Here is a 21,178-nt window from a genome sequence, read left to right as displayed (position 1 = left end):
TGTTTCTTTTTAAATTAATATTGCACAGTGTGGATAAGCACTGTGCTTCATCTACGCATGTCGCAGGTCTTGCTCAAAAAAATATCGCGAATCGCACCACCAACAAGTAAATTTTAAAAAAAAAAGAAATGTATTGCTCTTTCATTTTTCCCAATGCGGCTAACACTTGCACAATTCCCGTTTACACAATATCTGCTTTGGATGACTCACAATAAAAAACAAACCTGATGTTTTGCTATTGCGTAATACTACAATATCCATTGTTGATTTATGGCGAAATGTTTCTACTGTAGCTGTTCAACTCTTGCGCCACCTGTGGAATCGATCGCTGAGATCAAACGAAGCGGAGCGTACAATTTAAGAAAAGCTTATTTTTACGTGTTTTTTTTTTAACTGCCAGTTGTGTATAAAAAAGAACCAACCGCTTCGTATCTAACACAGATTTCACATTCTGGTCCAACTGAAGAGCTCAAGATGTATCTCACGCACGTCGTGTTTGCTAGCCTTGTTGCGGCCGCAATCGCCGAGGAGACTGGAACACATACTGACGCATGGAAGGTAAGAACGAAAAACCTGATTACTTGAGTAACAATGCGCGATATTCTCATAATTGATTTGGTATTCATTCGACTTCAAATTTGTTCTTAGAAAGGCACTTTCTCTTGTTATTTTCATTACCTAGCGTAATTGGCATTCAATATACCTGCTTCCTACACAGAAATCACAGTAAAATTTTTTTTTAGTCTATTAACGCATCTCCAAGAAACGTGCAGGGTTTTGGAATTGCAACGTACTTGATTCCGCTCTGTTTTGGTTTTGTTTTTAGAGCCCAGCTCTTAGGCGCCCGTTTCCGGCTTGAGCGGCGTTGGCGTCGGGCTATTTAAACGTCGGGCTACTTAAACACAGTTGGTTAGAGTACCTGCAGCTTCTTTTATTAATAGTCACCTAACCAGGCATATTTTTGCCGATACGTGTATTTTTTAATTTTTTTCTTCAGCATACAACGCAGTCCTGATGTTTCATGGCGGGGCATTTTGAAACTCGTTGCGTGTTTTCGTACGCAGATTAACGAAAATTAAGAACTCTAACCATGAACTCTGACGAATCGGGACCAGGATGTAAGGTTGAGTCCCTGTAAGGGCCCGCCTCGTTTATATACACACACAAATTAACAGAGGTTTAGTGACGTCACGCAGCCCCGACAAGTAGTTGCTGCGAAAAGTACCCGAAGGGTTGTTCATTTCCCCTTGGCGTGTTGGATGATTCATGTCTCACGAATTGATGTTTTCTAGGATTCTTCTCCGAGGTCAGAACGGTGCTGTTGTCGAAGTCTATTGTGTGGCCAAAACGTTGGGATTCTGTTTATTAATTTATGGTTAGCGTTCTTAATTGACGTTTATGTCGTTTCCTGACCAGGCTGAAAGCTGCAGACCTTTTATCTCTGTACCCACAAGTATAGTTTATAAACAAACTTAAGAAAAAAAAATACATAACCATGCTTTTAGCTACGACTCTCGGCCGAGTGTTGGGTCGAATGGAGTCGTGTAACCGGAGTGTGACTGATGTCCGCTGTCACGTGGCCACATCTCGCGAACGTCGGGAACCTCTTGAGCACGCGATCGCCCTGACGCCCTGTCCCTCCACTCGCCTCTCTCTCGCTCTCAGTAGACGGTGGCTCGGTTGAGCACGGGGTCGTCGGTCGGCTTGTTGGAAAAGCGGACGGCAACGGTTCGGCCGGCTGACGACGCACGACGTGGAGTACCAGAGCTCGCAATCGGTCACCACTTAGCCACAGCACTGTGGTGCGCACTGGTCTGTAGTGGGCATAGACCCTGGTGGGTGTAGTGACGTCCAGGAGTTTGCGAGAGATTTAGCGCGTTGTCCGCGCCGCATCTTGCTCTACTGAGCAGCGGTCTCTATTTCAAACACTCTAGTTCTTTATGACTCGTTGGAGTATCTGCTTCTTTAAACCGTAAAAAAAAATCATTTACGTTGCTCGCCCCATGCAAACGAAGCGTTTCGTGTAGCGCTAAATGTCTCGCAAACACCTGGGCGTAACTACACTCAGTTAGCAGGACCATTGCGCACCACTGCACTGCGACTAAATGATGAGTGATTCCGTGCTGTGGCACGTCGTACGTCGTACGCCGTCAGCCGGCCACGTCGTACGTCGTCAGCCGACCGAACAGTTGCCGTTCTCCTTTCTAACAAGCCGACCGGCTTGTTGGAAAAGAGAACGGCAACGGCTCGGCAACGGCCGAACCGTTGCTGGGAAAAGAAGGTCGTGTGGGATTAAAAAGTTCGGCTCGGTTCGATCTCGGAATTCATCAGACATAGTCGCTTTTCGTCTGTCTCTCTACACCCTCTTAATCTGAAGACGGAGGAGCCTTATGCCTTTCTGGTGCTATTTGCAAAACATGCGACGCACACCGTTCAACACACTGTGTCGCAATCAGGCGTTGGGTTGTTTTTGCCTAATCGAATTAATATTTCGATAATATTTCGTGGCTAATATTTGTTCCCGAAACTTTAATGACGTAATAACATGGATAGGTCGGAAGCTCAAATGTCATTGGAGTACCGCTTTAATATATATTTTAAAATCATTTAAACGTATCACTGTATATAAACAATATTAAATATCCTGTTCCCATAATGGCGAGCACGCAATACATTCAGCTATTCGTTTGGATAGTTCTGATACCGGAGAGACATTTGTCACACTTCTCCTGTGGGCAATGTTACGTCCCCACGTAGCAGAGCCCGCAATGAAACGAAACTTTGTGCACAACTTCGTGGACGCAACCAACTGGAAGATCCAATTGCCTCTTCACACAGCCCTGCTCTCGCTCGAACGCAAACGGTGTAAGACTACCTAACCTGAAATCTGTCTTAAAAACTACAATTACTTCGAACTTGTGAGCCAAAGCTTTCAAAATATTTGAAAACCTGTGCAAGTACGGAATTACAGCAGTAACATTTCTGTTTGAAACACCGGCACCCTTTCTACAATTTTTCTACGCAAAATTTCTTCAGATAAATCCAAACTATAACCTCAACCGCTTCAACTGGCTCACCAGCGCACTGCCGACACAATGAGTGCACGACTTTTTTAGAGCATAACCTATAAGAGAATTTACAACACCAACGTTTACGAGTTTCTATGGGGCACTGGGCCTAGATAAGGCCGCATCTTCTCCATGCACTGTTACTGTTTAACAACTGTAGAACTAGAAACTGCAACTTCCCCACGACCGTGGACAAAGCCGTGAACAATAACCCCGGTGCCTCTTCGACAATAAAATTCCGAACCTTAATTGCGTAGTACTCATTTTAAGCACATATGAATATGTCGTCAACAAATCAATGAACAATCACGTTTTCTACCCCCAAAGCTTCTGCTAAAGATATTACCTCCCTGTCTAGCGCATTGAGATACACCTCCGACAACAGCCGAGCTACCGCAGAGCCGATACACACATTCTCCCTTGAATAAAATACTCCGCTAAACTCTACCACTGTTGACCTAAAGTAACAGGTCAAAATTTGTAACAACACGTCGAGCAAAGTACCAAGTTGTACCAACTTAAATTCGATCCTGGGTCGGTGCGTAAATGGCAACCTCTTAAGAAACAACATAAGTGTGAAAAATGTATCTTCATCATCTGAACTAGCAAAATATATTGCTGAATGTGTGTGCCCGCCATTATGGGAAGAAGCTTCAATCTTGTGTAAAGGAAGTTTTTCGTTTAAAATAATCTTAAAAAGAACCGCAGAAACTTTGTAAGCCAGCCATCTATAGTTTTGAAGGAACGACTGAAGTTTTTTGTTGTTGTCAGTTCTTGCTTTGTTCTGTTTTGTGTGTGTGTTTGTGTGTGCGCGTTCGTGTGTGTCCGTGTGTATGATCGCGTGCCTGGGTGCGTCCGTGCGTGTGTGCGTGTGTGTGTGCGTGTGCTGATATAGCCGGAAGTTAGTCTGCCTCAGTGGACGTCGGGTGTCTCAGCTGTAGATGAGCAATTTAGCCAGTGCGGTACAACCGCTAGCCTGGAGTTCATGCAGAACTAACTAAAAAGAAAGGTTGTCGTCTTACATTCTTTGTTCCCATATAAAGCACCCCAAAGCTTTAGTTCGACGTATAACGCAATGACGTCGAACAGGCGGCCCAAACGTTCAGGAGGGGCTTGAGAACGGTGAGATGTACCTCATAAAACAGATAAGTACGCATCAAGGACTACAGAAGAAGAAGAAAAAACACCGAGGCTTTGCACTGGGGCCGAGAAGACCCCGATTAGTTATTTTTTTAGTCAGTAACACGCCCATTAGCTATTTCAATAAGTTGCACCACTCAGCTATCAAGCAGCTCGTCAAAGTAGGTACCGTCGGATCGACGTCAGCGCGCTGACCGTGTTACTGAAGTTTTGGGGTGTCTTATATTGGGACAAGGGGTGTAAGAATGTACCATTTTTTCTGGGAGTGCTGATCCAACACGACCGCACGACCGGTACATTGCTCATCCAAATCAAAATGTTCAGAGTTGGTTATTGAACCGAGAATCCCGAGCCCTGCAGCGCGAGCTTTCACACCAAGTCTTCGAGTTGGTGTGCGCCCACTCGGCCATCGATCCTCTTTTTTGTTTTGTTTTGGTGATGTCAAGGGCAAATGGTCCGCGGAGGCTGGATAGGGATATTGATGTATTTTGCTCGGTTCACGTAGCCTTACCGGGGATTATTATGTCGAATCGCTTGGCGGAGGTTGTCTGCGTTGCTGCGGTGTCTAGGTTGGAGGTCAGTCTGTCTGGCTGAATTCAGTCAAATATTTGCGGCGGCATGTCTTTTGCCTTCCTTCTCTCCTCTCCGTGTGGATTGCTATATATTTGTTGTTCCCTTGCAAATAAATCCGGCTGCGTTTGAGATTTTGTGTCGTCTTGTGCGTTACTGCTTCTCTTCCGTAACTTTTTTTCGAAGAATAGGAGCTGAATCGTTACCCAAGATCAGTGTAACTCCTTCTCCGGTATGAGATGGCAGGAAGGCAGAGCTCGGACGACAAGCCTTAGTATTATTGAACCCCTGTGTGTCGACGCAGAAAAGAGTCCAGCCAAAACATCCTGTCATGCTCGCATGCTTGAGGGAGTGACTACCCTGGGACAGGTTTTTGTAGGACGAAGGTGTAGAAACTGGCGTTTGCCCGAGGGTTACCCCTGCATATGGCAGGGGAATACCTACTACAGATATGACATGGTTGTCTCGGGGTTTAGATTATATTGATATGAAGTGTTGAGGTACAAAGTGTATAGCTCGCAGAAGGCGATTTATTTATTTTTTAGAACTTTCTTCGATGTCAATAGCTGCAATAGAAAGCGAAATATTTTTAACGTTATAACACTGCCACGCACAGGTATCAAGACAGCGGTTCTTTTCAATATCTTTTTTGCAGACAGTGAGTCAGAATGAAACCTTTTATCTGATGTACCGCTCCTACGAGTATGATGCTGGCACCGGAGGCACCGGGAAATGTGTCAGCGTGAAATTATGCAACAAAAATGACGCAACCAGGACTGCTACGAGCAGACTTATGTACAGGGATGCTCAGACGACCCAATTGTAAGTGTGCGATCGTCATTGGCTAACCATCTCTGTTTTTCTCGACTGCGTGAAATTAACTTGCGAACAATTCATATTCCAGGAAAGGATTTACTGCGCGTGTCACGATGGCTCGTTCGTGGAACAGCACAGTCGATGACATCATCCGACTTGGCGATGCAGATAACTGCGACGCATGTAAGCCGGAATTTAATTTCCTGATATCTTTAACTTATTGCACGGAATAAACGTAGCAAAGCCTGTTAAAGCTCTTGAAATTACCGCAAAAATTGGTTTGGTAACGCTTCGCACTACGGTTCACCAAGGAGGTGCCCAAAAAGGTGGAAGCATTGATCGCGTTAAAATTTGAAAGTACAAACTAAGCAAAAAAAAAAATTTTAAAAAACATTTTTTTTTTTTAACAACGTTCTTTTTTTTTTTTTTTTTTTTTTTTTTTTTTTTTTTTTTTTTTTTTTTTGTTAAGGGCCGACAGATGGCGGCAGCGAACCCGGCAGCTCAGCAAGCGCCGGGGCCGCTGCCGCCATCTATCGATACTTGCGCCAGTTAGAGGCAGAGCCGTATAAGTAGAGAGTCTGGCCATTCGTTGGGAAGTATAGGAGACAAATGAGGAGGCGCCATTGGCCGAAAGCGGGCTGGGAATGTTCCAGGGCGTCTTCAGAAATTCGAATGTGACCAACCAGAAGCCGGAAATAATACCCTGGTGGTGGTCGCGAGAAACAAACCTGATAACTGCATCGGAGTAACTCTCGATGGCTGAAAATATGGTACACGTGATGTTTCAATCACGCTCATCCAAAATGATGGTGGAAGAGTGCGACTAGCGGAGCCACTGATCTCAATGACAGCGGAACGATCGACATAATCCGTACGCCAAACGCCGAGTGCCGGGAATCTGCCGTCCGAGCGGTCACAGCCTGTCCGCGCAAAACAGTTGAGCGGCGCATTTGTTTCTTACATCTTTCTGCGTGATCATGATCAAAACAGCACGTGCACCCTATTTTCAACCACGAAGAGTTACTACACTTCACTCTTACGCAGTTATTAAAACCATATACGAACAGAGACCTTCGATCAGAACTGTTTCTCGCTACCACCGCTAGGGGATTCTTTTCGGGTTCTGGTTGGTCAAAAGAGCATGCCAAGCCCTCTTTCCGAGTCTCCCGCACGTCCTGGCTCTGCCCGCGCCTCCTATTGACCAAACTATCTACATATACGGCTCTGGTTAGAGGTTGCGCAGCTAGCGGATAAATGCAGTCCCAAAAGAAAACCAATTATCTTCCTTTCTTTTTTTACTTCAATAATTTTTTTTTTTTTTCAGTTTATTTTCTGCGGGTCTTTTACAACCTTCGGTCACCTTTGTGATAAATCATAGCGCGACACGTTAACAAGCCGATTTCGGGACTTCGCTTTATATGTAACACAGCACGGTATCTGTGCCGGTTCCACATGCCGCCTAATGGTACCTTTACACCTGAGAAGGAGGAGGAGGAAGCAACTTTATTTATACTCTATTAGACTTGTAGGATCAAACCGATACGTGGAGAAGAAATCCGCTGCCGCGGGAGCGAATTCGCTCCCGGCGGCGGCGGCGACGAGCGAGTTAAGTTTACATCTATCTCCTTCGAGCGGTGGCGGCGGCGCCGGCTGCGGCAGCTGTTCTCGTAATATCCCGTCAAATATGACGAGAAAGCGTGAGAGTTCCCTCTTCGGCTGTCTCTCCCGGGCGTTGCTGCTCCCGGAAGAACGCGTACTCGTGACGTAGGCAGCGTAACGCTGCGCAAGAAAGTCACTTCCGGTAAGCGAAACGCCTCGTTCGGCGCAGAAATAGGTCATGAACCTCGACGGCTCGCTGCCGCGTTTTCAGTCCAGCGTTTCGACCCAGTGGCAAAAGTTGGGCGGATTCGCTGGCTGATCCGCAAGTGTAAACGTACCATAAGACTGCTGTGCATCCTCCTATAGTCACCGACGGCTCTAAGAAACGCGAGGCGTGGCGAGCCCCAAGCAACTCGTTATCGCTGCCGAGCCAATCAGGTTGCAGCATTAGCAGATGAGAGCCTTGAAGAACCAATCACGAAGCGAGGAGAGTGGACATGATTAGCCACACCCTGCGTTCGTGAAGCTGTCGGGGTCTAAAGCGGTTGCCGTTTCTAACATGGTTATTTTACGTTTGTTCAACAGCCGCTAATGCAGCGACAGCTGAATATCGGCTCGTTTATTCGGACTACTCAAGCTGCGACGTGATGGTTGTCTTTGGAACACCGGAACCGAGTGAGTAGAGCGACCTTCGCAGGGTCAACTTTCAAGTCTCATTACGCTTTTTTTTTTTTTTTTTGTAGTCTAGTTGCGTCGCATGCACATCGCACTACAATGCGCAAATAAATAAATATTTCTTTGTTCGGTGATATCTTAAAGGAGCTGTGCAACGATTTTAACGTTGAAAAATTTGGCATCTTCTGCTTTTGATATTGTTCACCTTGTCACAAATGACAAAAAACACACCTCCTTTCGTCGAAATGTTGCGATTCCGCCACGTAATAACGATGCAAAACTTAGAGCAGCCGCGAGCGGCGGCCATGAGAAACACGCGGCGTGACGTCAATGGGGAATCTAGTAGAAAGATAGCAAGTTGTGCGAATACCTGCTCAATAAAAGGTAACTTTTCTATAAATCTTGTCGTTCCAACATATATATAAATGCGCCAAAAATCTGGTATCAATCACAAAACTTTTATTATACGGAGTTTTAGTGGCGCCATCTATCCTAGGTCCACAAAACCGTCAGCTCTCTCTGCTACCGCGAACAGCCGCCAGAAGCCAAAGGTGGAGGAGAACAGGGCCGGACGGGCATGGCCGGACCCGGATGAGACTTTCCTTCTTTCACCATATTGTTCGCGCGGCGCCCGCCAGCACGTGGTCACGCGGTCGCGAGTGGATAAGTTCTCGCTGCTCACTGATGGCTCTAAAGAGAAAACTTTTCCGGAACCCCGCGCCTACCCCACCAACGTCACTGCGCACGTGACTTGGAAGACGACGTACGAGTTGAGAGGCGGCAAAAACCTGGATCTTTTTCATATTTTTTTTAGATAAAAACTAGGGTATCCAGGCAAAATCTGTTTTCTGTAGTTCACTTCAGAAGTGTCAGGCCTCAACTTCCACAATAATTTAAGCAAAGCCCTGGAATTGTTGCACAGCTCCTTTAAACGACTCCATTTCTCTGCAAGTCCGACCGCCGCCGATGATACAATCCAATGGAGCCTATCAGGCAGCGCCAAAAATGCATCATCACGACCCTCTTTTTTTTTCTTTTCTTTTTGCGGTAGCTTTACATTTCCAATTACGCTCAAGGTCACGTAGCGCCCGTGGCTGAAATGCAAGGTCACTTAATCAAAGGCACGTAATCCCCGTGGCTGAAGCGTATAAGCTCCGTTCATGTGACCTCGTAAGCGCCGGTCACGTAAGCTCCGTTCGTATAGGCGCCGGTCACGGAAACGTGTCGTCCTAGAGGACGTCCATGAGGTTGTCCTTGAGGTCGTCCTAGTGGTCGTCCTCGACGCCGTCCAAGACAACGTCCTTCACGTCATCCTCGATGTCGCCCTAGAAGTCACCCTAGATGTCGTTCTTGATGTCGTCCTCTAGCACGCCGTCCTCGACGTCCTTCTAGACGCCGTCCTTGAAGTCATCCTCGATGTGTGCACGGCTTGTTCAACTATTGCTTATTCAACTGACGGGAGCGAGCGCATGTTGTTCGGTGTCAAGACGATTTGTCTAAAATTGCATACGTTTCCGATTTTCTTGACTTCACAGTTAGTTTTGGTACACTGTAATGGCCGAACGGTGTTTTATAGCACCCCATGATTTAAAACGCAACGTTGGTAATGACCACTCATCGAAATGCTTTCATCAAAATGCTCAATCACCTAGAAACAAGCGTTCCGATATTGAGCTTCTATTGGACCAGTTCGGTTTTGTGTTCGATATAATGATGCTTACCGAGACTTGGTATTCGGACGAAGATAGCGTACTTTGCTTACCAGCCTATAACATCAACTTTTTAAACCGTACCTTCAGGCGTGGAGGGGGAGTTTCCCTTCTAACTAAAAAGAATATGTGCTGTGAAGTACTTAGCGACTACAGTGTTGTCACAAAAGATTAGAAAGTACTATGCTTGCGGCTCTCTTGTTCTTAAAAATTGGTGTAATGTGTTTGCTGTTTGTTACCGACCAAACGACGGTAACGTCACGACATTTTTTTTTTTTGTTTTTATCATATCTTTCATAGTTTTGTAAACGAGTCCAATTACAATATTATCTGCGGCGGTGACTTTAATATAAACATCCTTGTTGACAGTGCTACGAAAAGGGATATGATCACTTTTATGAATGAAAAATGCTGCGTGAACACTGTATCTGCTCCAACTCGGGTACGATCAGAATCTGAAACCCTTATCGATCTGTTTATAACTAATTTTGATAAACAACTCAAATCTGGTGTAATAAGCTGTGATTTGAGCGACCATCTTCCTATATGTTTGTGTGTAGAAACAACTTTACAAAAAAATTCTAAAAACAATTGACCTTTTTCCAGTAAGCTTCCGCGCATGCGTACACTCCCGCCGTCGCCATTTTCGGAGGGCATCGGGACGGTGCCCTCCAAAAATGGCGACGGCAACATTCATCTTCGCGCATATTTAGCCTATTTTGACGCTTTGTTTTTTAGTATCGGTAGCATGGGGTATAAAGAACACTGAAAAAAGATACAACGGCACGATGCCAATGTGTTTTGACGGGCGGAGGCATGTTGGGTTGCTCTTCATTTGTAGTTCGCAGACAATTCCCCAGACGGCGCTCGTTACTCGAAAAAGGTCAACCTATAACTTTAGACAAGCTAGATGATTTTCTTCGGTGCATTTCGAATGCCGATTGGAGTGCGGTGCACCTTAAAAATGATGCTCATGATGCTTAAGACGCGTTCATGAATGAATTCGAAGATATATATAATACTCACTTCCCGTCTAAACTTTTGAAGGCATCAAAAAATGCGCGAAAACCGTGGTTAACAAAAGATCTTTTATGTCAAAGTAACCGCAAGGATTTATTATATAAGCGGTGTTTAAGAACAAGAGAGCCGGAAAAGCTCCGGATATTTAAAGTGTACCGCAGCAATTTGACAAAATTTGTCCTTGCACGACGTAATTTTCCGAGCACGACGTAATTTGACATTACGTCGTGCGAAGACGCGCTATTACAATGCATTGTTTAAGTCATCTGAGTAGCGTTCGGATACCATGTGAAAAAACCTAAACATGTTGCTAGATCGTAATTGCTCATCAGGTTGTGTTGACGAGTTGACTCTAAATGGAGAAAAGTTAACGGGAGGCATCTTGGCAGATGTGTTTAATGAAATCTTTATTAAATTTGGCAACACCCCAACCAATCTTAATGCATACAGACACATTGATCAAAGCAATGCTAACTCTATATTTTTAGACCCAGTTGTTCCGATGGAAGTAATCTCTATAACAATGCTATTAAAAAATAGTGGTTCAACTGAAGCCGACCGTATTCAGATTCGCCCGGTGAAGTATGTTATAGATCTTATTGCTCTCTCGCTAAGGCATATTTTTAATGTTGCTATTGCTACGAGTGTTTTTCCAAAAGGGATGCAATTGGCCACAGTGTTAGTTCTGCATAAGAAGGGTTCGAAAGATGACGTAGGAAACTACCGCCCTATTTCGATACTTCCAGTCTTTTCAAAGGTTCTCGAGAAAGTGATACATCACCGGTTTTGCCAATTTTCTGACAGGTCTGGTTTATTAAACTCGGCTCAATTTGGCTTTAGATAAAATCTTTTAACTGAAGCGGCCCTCCTAGCACAAAAATAATATATTCTAGAGCAAATCGAAAATAGAAAGCTAGTGCTTGGTGTTTTCGTCGATTTCATTAAAGCTTTTGATAGCCGAAATCATGAAATACTCTTACAAAAACTCGAACATTATGGTTTTCGAGGCGGCCTTTTAATGCTTCTGAACTCTTACCTTAAACATCGACAACAAAACATGTACCTAAACGGCTGTTCATCTGCAACTAGAACTATCACGTCAGATGTCCCTCAAGGAAGCACCTTTCTATTTAATATATACGTAAACGCAATAGTGAACATAGATCAAACGGTTAAACTAGTCATTTATGCCTGCGGTACTAGCATATTTTTTTTCCGCTGACGAGCCAAATTTACTGATAGACCATGGAAATATAACGTTATCAAAACTAGAGTCTTGGGCACAGGCAAATTCATTTCAAATAAGCACGAAAAAACAAAAGCCATTATTTTTTGTCCGAAAAATAAGACTGTATCATGCACTAATAGCCTCATCTTAAACACAACGCCCATTGAATTGTTGGCAGCTTTAAGACACTTGGTGTCATCTTTTCTGAGAGCATGTCATGGGATAACCACGTACAATATGATTTAAATTATCTTGCATTGTCCTCTGGATTAGCCAAACCGCAACCGCTCTACCTTACCAACTTCCGCCATCCTGATTATTTACAACTCTCTTTTTTACTCTTATCTCGGCTATTGCCACCTTATCTGGGGTACGAACACAGCTGGAAACTTTAGAAGAAAAGATATTCCTAGATGCTTCAAAAGAAAATGGTTGGAATTATCTGCAACGCCCCACATGACTTTCATACTGCTGGTTTGTTTGAAAAATACGCTGTTATAACCATACATAACTTGTACAGCTACAGGTTGACCGCTGGTTTTAAAAGATATCAAAAACGAAACTCACAATTCCTGACGACTCTCGCGATGTTAACTAGAAACGTTGTAATCTATCCTACACGGCACGCTGAATATTGAAGGATGGTACCTCATAGAACTAACTATGGCCTGCAAATGTTAAAATATACTTTACCACATTTACTTAATAGCTTTATTAGTCGTGACTTTCAACTGGACTCGCTGTCCATGAATGAGCTTCGAAATTACTATGGCCAATAACTGCAAAGTGTAACGGTTTTTGTGACAATCTGTCCTGCCAGGGCTGTTTTTGTTAGAGCTATATTTTTTGCCTTTGTTTGTTTGTTTGAGTTGTTATGTTTCTGCCACTGTAGGAGGTCGGGGATCCATCAAGCTGTTTTCACAGCTTTTTTTCCCGGCCTACCCTTCATCATGTGATGAAAAAATGAAGGCATTATTATTATTATTTCATCACCGTACCATTTGCTTTCCTAATTGTTTTCACCGAGGATGTTTCTATAGAGCTACTATTTTATCGCGTTTGGTCGAATGAACATGGGTGCAATTTTGTATAGCTTTGCTGTCACCGGCTAGATTAATCAGGATAAAATGAAGCGCAGGCAAGGCACCTTCACTGTGCGTAATTGGTATAAACGGTGGTAGCGAACGCACAAAAAAAAAAATATCTCCGTGGCCGCGCACTTTCGGTTCTGCTTGATTGGTTCCCTCGGACCGTACAATTTTAAAAAAGTTTGTGCCTCCACTTCCACGCACAATCCTCGGAGAGCCAATCAGCGCAACTTACGGAAGCAGCTCAGAGAGTGACAATGCCGAAACGTATGTTTAGACCAAAAAACGCAGACTAAGTTGTGACATTAAGCAATGCAAGCGTGACGTTTTGCATTGCTTAATGTCACAGCTCAGACTGCGTTTTTTTTGTCTAAACATATGTTTCGGCATCGTCATTCGCTGAGCTGCCTCCGTAAGTTGCGGTGATTGGCTCTCCGAGTGTTGTGCGGGAAAGCAGACGCACGGGCTTTTTTTTAGAGTGTAGCGTCGGCTGCAGTTCAAGTGAACCAGAGAAGGTCGTCATGCAGTGTGTCTTATTTCTGCCTAATTGCGCCGACGAGAAAGGATGCCTTGTGGATGGGTTATCGACGGTATCAAAGCGAAACAAAACCGAACATAAGAAAACAGGCTGCTCTTTTTCTTCGATCTGTACTCGAGCCCAAAAGTTGTAATAAATCATATATATAATGCAGCGCAGAAAAAGCGCGTGCAACGAAGAGGGATATTGAACACATTGGTGTGAACACTACATACTGTCAGGATTTTCGATTACGTGCTAAAATTTGAAGTTTTGTAGGCATTGTTTCGTTAAATTCGTTAAGTCATTAGATGTTTATCTCTATTCCGATGCATGGTGAACATTTCTAATGCTTATTCCATTAAGTGGTCCATTTGAAGAGGTTCGAGGAGTTAGAAATAATAAATAAATAAATTATTTATTTATTATAATTGATACATTTTTAATGAATGAATGAATAAATTAAATAATAACTTAACATTTAAAAACTTAACCACTACGAAATGAATTCATCAGAATGAGCTGGTGAGGCTAGAACTTTATGTGACTCAGTCATTGTGTTCCGCAGCTTCTGACGCAACATGCTTCAGATTCGTTTGGATACAAGATGAGCAATAAAAAAAATATTCAAAAATCAAATGATGTAAGACAATATCAAAGTATGTCGCACGCAGTTTTACGTTAGGAATTTGGACTTCAGTTAATTTGAATAGCGCGTACATGCAAAATACCAATCATCCACAAACTTTCCTTTGCATCACCGTGGTGAAACTCGTCAGTCAGATTAAGGCGCGCTTTCCAAGCTGTTTTTACGGTATAAAGGAGAATGAATAGTTTAATACAACCTTCGTTGTGTTTAAATGAAATGCGATTACACACTAATTATATAAGCTTTTAGGGATGACCAACTCTTTTACAAATCACGCTCTAACTTTATTTTTATAAACAAATTTAATTAAGCTAGTGAGAAAAATTTGAAATGTTAAGTACTCATAGTGCCTATCCATTCCGCGGGAATACATATTTTAATGGCCAAAAAGGTTTCCTATTTTGTTCTTCAGATATTTTCTTTTCGCACTTGCAATCAGGTTCACATCTAGTCAGGTGTTGAAATACATAACAGCCAGGGTAACCTCATTGCTGCTACACGTTGCAGAAACTATGATAAATTTATTCATACCAGGTTGTAACATGTTGATCCGTTATTATTTCTTGGTACTCAAGTGATATTGCGTGCGTCAGTTTATATTGTTATGTTTCTACTATTCTAACGTGAATATAAAACATCACTTTTTCGGGTGGTATAACCTAGCAGGTTACCGTCTCATATATGTTCATTTCCTTGCAAATCTTTACGTGGGGCAAGTAAAATGTTAATATCGAAACTATATTTTAGTATCAACTTCTTTTTTTTTTTATTGTTGGTTGCGAAAGTAGCGGAGTTGTGTTCGATTAAAAAGTCTTGCGTGGAGGCTAACAATAATTAGGAAATACATGGAAATATTAATCCGCTATAATCTGTTGCATAAAACAAATTAAGGAACAGAAAAGAATACAACGAAAACTTAGAATGTTCCAATTTCTCCTTTCCAGGATGTGAACTGTGGATCAAAGATGGCAAACAAAACATTGAAGACAACTCAAGGGACAATGACACTGACAATATCAAGAATAACATAACCAAATGCAAAAAAGAATACGACAATCTATGCAAAGTGAAATACCAAATCTACGACAGAGATATATGCAGTTCACCAATGAAATGGCCCCACTAGGGGGGCACTCTTGAGGGGGTCTAAAGTTGACTAAAAATGACCAATCAAGAGACACAACATTGCCGGAAATCAGTTTAGAACACTCTGGAATGCGCTGAATTAATCATTGTTTAGTTTTTAGTGGTTATGAGATGGTTGTTTGTACAAATAAATTGTCAAAGCAGAATAGTGATTCTTTACTAAAATTAGAAAGCTGTTCCGAGAACAAACATTTACAATTTTTTTGTTTTCACACAATATCCAAAACAATGTTTGTTCGTTTGTTTGTCTGTGTTTTTTTTTGTTTTTTTTTCAAAATAACATCTGCTAAAGTAGATTTTCTGCTTAATTTAGAATTTGCGTACAAATTTATGACGTTTGCTTTCGCTGGTATTTCAAATAATAGAGATTAAAATTTCGGATCAGCGAAGCTCCAAGTAACCATTTCGTGACAGATAAAAGCGATAGCAGATAAAGCCACGCTATTTTATTTAAATTATAGATATAACGTTCTTCCTGCCGAAGCTTCGACATCTGTCTTTTCTTTAATGCTTGCAACTACCCTACCGACTTCACTGTAGCCGACGCAACGATCCTACGCGGAGCGCAATTTCGTCTACTTCTTGCACATGGCTTGCGATGAGGTGAAAACGCCGAGCTCTTATTGGCTTATTGAAAAAGTAGTGGGTAGAGACCTCAAGGCATTTAGTATTGAGGTCTACCCATTTGACTTTCAATCAGAGCCAATCAGAGCTCGGCATCGTTCTGTCGTCACCGCAACTCCTGCGCAAGAAGCAGACGACTTGCTCCTCGCACTGAGCCAATCGAGCCGCGCCTAGAGGGGCATCGTCACGGCGGCCATTGTCTTTTTGCGTTGCTACCACCAACTAAACAAATCTCGCACTGTGAATGCGATGCCATCTTGCGCTCTTTATCAGCGCGCGATTGGTTTAGGCGGTGACTGACAACCCACAAAGGAAACGAGCGCAATGACGATGCACTTTTGGCGCAACATGATTGGCCCCCGTCGGATTGTAGCGTCGGCTGCGATCGGACTTCGTGTGACACGGAGTATTGTACTGGTCCAATATGGTTGTCTAAGAACAAAAGAACGTGCTGGTAAGATCGGAAGGCCATGGTTTTCCGGTTCTCGCATCGCAGGTTATAATGGGCGCGTTAAGTCCGCGCTCCTTTTCTCCTACTCCGACGCTTCGAGTTCCATACTCCGAACGCAGCAGCTAAACGACGCATGGCGAACAGGAGCGCGACACACCGAGGCTGCGTTCCAAATCTACTCGAATGTATCCGAGTTACGCCATTTTGGATTATGTCGCGTGACGACAAAACTAGAGGAGCGCTGGACGCAAGTAGGTTTTCGAACGCTAAGGTACTGAGCCTTTACCTGGAGTGAGATCGAGTAAATTTTGGAACACGGCCCGAACCTATCGAGGAGCCACACGACCTCCTTCCGATTGCACGGTTATAACGAACCCGGCTTTTCCTGAATGTGGGTGGTAGAAGCCGAAATTATTTTGAAGATAAATTAATTAGGCCCGCGTGGAGCGGCAGAGTCTAAAGCAAAAAAGACGGCGACGTTATGAAGTCTCTACGAACGTCTTAATATTCCTGGAAGGTTTGAAGACTTGCTTCGTGCACATACACACTAAAAAAAAGTCGGTGAGTCCATACTTTCACGCACAACACCTGGAGAGCGCATTAGCGCAACTTAGGGAGACAGCTCAGCGAGTGACGATGCCGAAACATATGTTTAGACCAAAAAACGCAGTCTGAGTTGTGACATTAAGCAATGCAAAACGTCATGCTTGCATTGCTTAATGTCACAACTCAGTCTGTGTTTTTTGGTCTAAACAGATGTTTCGGCATCGCCATTCGCTGAGCTGCCTCCGTAAGTTGCGCTGATTGGTTCTCCGAGTATTGTGTGTGAAAGTAGACGCACAGATTTTTTTTAGAGTGTATGTAGAAAGTTACCTTGGACGATCTATTTATTGACCATGCATGATGTTTTAATTTTAATTAAAGAAAACATTCTTGAACCCACTCGTCGACTCAGGAAACCCTTAAATTTGTTAGATTCCGTGATTCCGTCCTGCGCTGCAAGAAGGAAGCTACGCCAATACCGGCACACCGTCGTTCAATATCAAGTCAATTCGTTCTTAGGCGGCATGCATGAACAAACCTTTTCCGGGGCAATAGTCCTGTCCGCGCTGAACAGAGCAAGGCAGAGTATGAACGCGAATTCGGTAGCCGGTTGGACACTCACGCGGAGCATGATCCCGATTGATGTTTTGTTTGCGTAGCTAAATCGGGGTGCACGTTGGCTCACGCTCGCTTCCGCCGACAAAACCTTGATCGCCGAGCGCGGCTGAACTTCCCGTGTGTATACGAATACTTTTTACAGGAAGTTGGTTACGAAGGGCAAAACAAACGTGTGGCCGTATAAAAGTATCGAAACCGGCGGCGTAGATTCGCCGAGCTCTATATTTTGCGTGACCTGACGACGTTTTTGTCGGTTTTTATAGCAGCAGCTCAGCTGCCTTTGCAGCGCCAAGCGAAGGGCTCAATCGCGTTGCATCGCTTCAAACAGCAGCGCTGATGTGTACAGTCACTCGCTTTTTCTTCAACGACCTTGTAAAGACTTCTTCAGCCTGTACATATAAATGCTCTGCTTTTCCTGGGCGACAAGCACGCACGTGCTGGCCTACGAAGAGTGTTCACCAGGCTTTTTTAGCTTCGTGCTTCGGGAGCTCTCCACAGCTCACAACGCGTCCAGGGTCCAGGGACAAGTAAGGCGAAAGCCTTGTCCCATTGAGCGAAAAAGCGACCTATAAGCCGACAAAAAATACGATTGAGCGGCACGCGCCGCTGAAAGGGCGACCGTATACTTGACCCATCACCTTGGCGGCGTCATTGCGGTCGTCTTAACAGTCGTCCTAGACCTCTAGGACGACCTCACCAGTCACATTACGTAAAAAACAAGCGGCGGCGGCGTTGAGCCCGAAAGATGGCCATAAAAATACGTCATCATGTGTCATCCGCGTGATGTCATCAAGCGTCATCATACGTCATCAGCATGATGTTGCCGCCGGAGCGCCGTGTGCAAAAGGTGCGCTTCAGACTTATCGGTGCTCGTTGTGTGCTTCATGCGATGGACTGTGAGGCGAATGCGTATACTCCCTCGACGTCGGCAGCGTCTACATATACAGCGGCTTCCGCAGGCAAACGTGGCCGCCCACGCAAATACGCCACAACCTCCTTAAAGTGCACCTGAAAAGATGAGAAAAATGTTTTTAAACAGTCAAGTTAAGACACGCGTGTCAAAAAAAGAAATACGCGAAAAAAAAAACATTTAGAGAAATATTGACGGCGAGTAATTTATTTGAAATTCTGCGCTCAAAATCTATGACGTCGCGGAATGGTCATTCGCTCAACGAGGTGGTCATTCAATCTTTCCGCCTCAACGTGAAGGCGAAGCCGATCCACCTCTCCTCCACGCGCCTGAAATGCAGAGAGAGAAAACAAGTGGAAATGAGATGACCACCAACTAAATCGCATCTCGCGCCGTCAATATTCCTCTAATTTTTTTTTTTTTTTCGCGTTAAATTAATTTTATTTACAGGAGTGTCCTTACCAGACTGTTTAAAACACATTTTCTTTCTTTAAGGAACTTGTCGAGGTGGCCGTCGTGATCGACATTGGTGCGACGCATGTAAAGGTTGCAGAAGGACGATCATTTCGCTGCATAAAAGGCTTCCTCAGCTCCTTTGTTTCAGCGAAGAGAAACAGAACATCATTTGTTTGTTAAGGAAAAGCTCGAATGATGGAAGCAGCTTGGCGCGGTGTGCAATATAAACTGCCTGTAAAAGAGTGACTTTTACCGTGGGATGTAAGAAATCGCGCTGGCTAACAGGTACAAGACAAATGACCGAGATAGTGAAAAACAGCGCCACTCCTCCAAATGTTCATTCTAAAAGACTGAGCTATCAACGCGCTGGCGGAGTGACCGCGGCCCATTCACATACTGGCGTTTGACTATACGACTGGCTGAGCCAAGACCGGTGTTAAGTCTCTTGCGAAGGGTTAAGACCGTCCCTGGTGACGCTCATCATGTCGTAACCTGTCGCAAAAAGCTTAAAAACCGGTCTTGTCTCACTCGATCGTAGTCGGTCGTAGTTGTGGGAACGGGCCTTAAGTTTAGGTTGCGCGCTTAAAACTCGCTCTTCGCGGTGTTGATTATGATGCCATGCTTGAAGAGGCGCTCTATGACAAAGCGTAGGTGTGTGGTGTGCTCTTCTGCAGATGAAATTGTCATCAACAGTTCATCAAAGTATGAAAGAACGAACGACAAGCCCGGAGTCACAGATTCAATAAATCCTTGAAGTAATTGCGTCACAAAGTATTAGCCAAAAGGCAGGCGTAGAAATTGAAATATGACGAAGGACATTGTGACAGTTGTTGTGGGGACGCCCTTTTCAGTTATCGGAATTTGATAGTAGGCTCAAGGGAGGTCGATCTTCAAAAACAATGGTAGATTCTCGAAGACTGACGGTGAAATCTTCGCCTTTTAGGTGCGGATACCGGTTTGCAACGGTGTTTTTGTTCAGAGTGCGTCAGTCTCCGCATCCGCATGGTTTCCAGCAATCTCCGCATGGTTGCCAGACGCCGTTTGTCTTGGAGACCATGTGACACAGCGATGCCCCAATGCTGGAGCATGCTGGTACTGTTCCCGATATTAACATGTTATCAAACTCTGCCCAAGCAATTCTTAGATCCTTCAGGGCTAGGCGGCGCGAATGAATGAAAACTGATGGGACTGTTGTTGGTACATAATGCCTCCCATCATGTCCAACAGGCGTCCAGTAGGGAGGTCGAGCGAGGCTTAAAAAGTGATTTCCACTTGATTGGAAGCGCAGGCAAATATCATAGTTTCAGTCTCGGCAGCGCCTTGTAGTTTGGTCATTGAATTGAGTAGGCATGGTCTCTTGACGTCGAATAGTCGACTAGCAGCGAATGATGCTACAAAACGTCTGCACTCAGGTTCTCTTGACCAACATCATCCACCAGGAATAACCACCAAAAACAAGCTCGTTGTATAGGCCCAAATGCGGCAAGAAGCGTTTTGCACAAACGGGAATGGACGTGCAATTCACAACCATGTTGAAACAAAATATACTGACGATAATGGCCGGCTGCTGTCGCAAGAACGATGCTGACTCCGACGCCGTTCTTCCGATGGGCAACGTGAAGAAATGGGGAATGGAAATTACGAAGAATAAAACAATGCACTTCAACAACCAATATTGTTAAATATAATACCTCACGTAACGAGATCAATGCACGAGTCTGCGGTACCAAAGAAATGTAATCTAAAACAAAATAAAGAAACACGCCGATAACATCTGCTGTTCTGCAATACGTAAAAACAGAGTATTTAGAAATACATGTTAGAAAACTATAACTGCAGAGCCTAGCGTTTATAAAACACTCACACAAAATATAAAAATATAAAAATGTTTTTTTTGTTGTTGTTTTTTTTAATACAGGTAGCCATAGCCTATGACCTGTGCGGAAGTGAAATGTTGCGCAGAAGTATCCATTCCTCGTCAGAAAACGACGAAATCAACCGGTGGTCCACAGTGACTACAAGGGGTGCCGTAAACATCCCGAAGATAGAGGTTGACCAGGCTTAAAAACAGCAGGAAAGAAAAACAGCACAGCGGCACATTAACTCGCCTCAAACTAGCATGCGAGAGTACGGCGGGAGTGAAAACGACACAGCGACAGAAGAGCACGTGTATAAATACTGCACCGCACTGAAACAGCAAGCGCGTAGGAAAAGTGATGTTTGCATCGCACCTGAAAGTTGGCTCTATGCAGGATCTTAAACATGTTGATTTTGAGTTTCAAAGAACGTTTATATTATTATTTTCCAGCTCTATACTTTATTTCAGTACTAGTTGACCCTTTTAGTGTGCG

General features: G+C 44.0%; 1 protein-coding gene across 1 annotated transcript; it reads left to right on the top strand.

The window, feature by feature from the left end:
* The first annotated feature begins 445 nt into the window (after positions 1–445).
* Positions 446–15,205, top strand: LOC115311836 (male-specific histamine-binding salivary protein-like). Its single transcript, XM_040213473.2, has 5 exons — positions 446–558; positions 5,434–5,600; positions 5,683–5,777; positions 7,779–7,868; positions 15,024–15,205. The coding sequence occupies exons 1-5, from the start codon at positions 475–477 to the stop codon at positions 15,203–15,205; spliced, it is 618 nt and encodes a 205-aa protein (XP_040069407.2). The 5' UTR covers positions 446–474.
* The last annotated feature ends 5,973 nt before the right edge of the window (positions 15,206–21,178 follow it).

Source organism: Ixodes scapularis, unplaced genomic scaffold (assembly GCF_016920785.2).
Source record: "Ixodes scapularis isolate PalLabHiFi unplaced genomic scaffold, ASM1692078v2 PGA_scaffold1__304_contigs__length_218370807, whole genome shotgun sequence".
Lineage (NCBI taxonomy): Eukaryota > Metazoa > Arthropoda > Arachnida > Ixodida > Ixodidae > Ixodes > Ixodes scapularis.
The sequence above is the reverse complement of the archived record's forward strand: the minus strand, read 5'-3'. Positions and strand labels throughout refer to the sequence as shown.

Excerpts from the sequence above, each read along its gene's own strand:
- LOC115311836 (XM_040213473.2), top strand. The coding sequence starts at position 475 with ATGTATCTCACGCACGTCGTGTTTGCTAGCCTTGTTGCGGCCGCAATC. Across the intron at positions 559-5,433 it reads CACATACTGACGCATGGAAG|ACAGTGAGTCAGAATGAAAC; the intron begins GTAAGAACGAAA and ends TCTTTTTTGCAG. Across the intron at positions 5,601-5,682 it reads GATGCTCAGACGACCCAATT|GAAAGGATTTACTGCGCGTG; the intron begins GTAAGTGTGCGA and ends TTCATATTCCAG.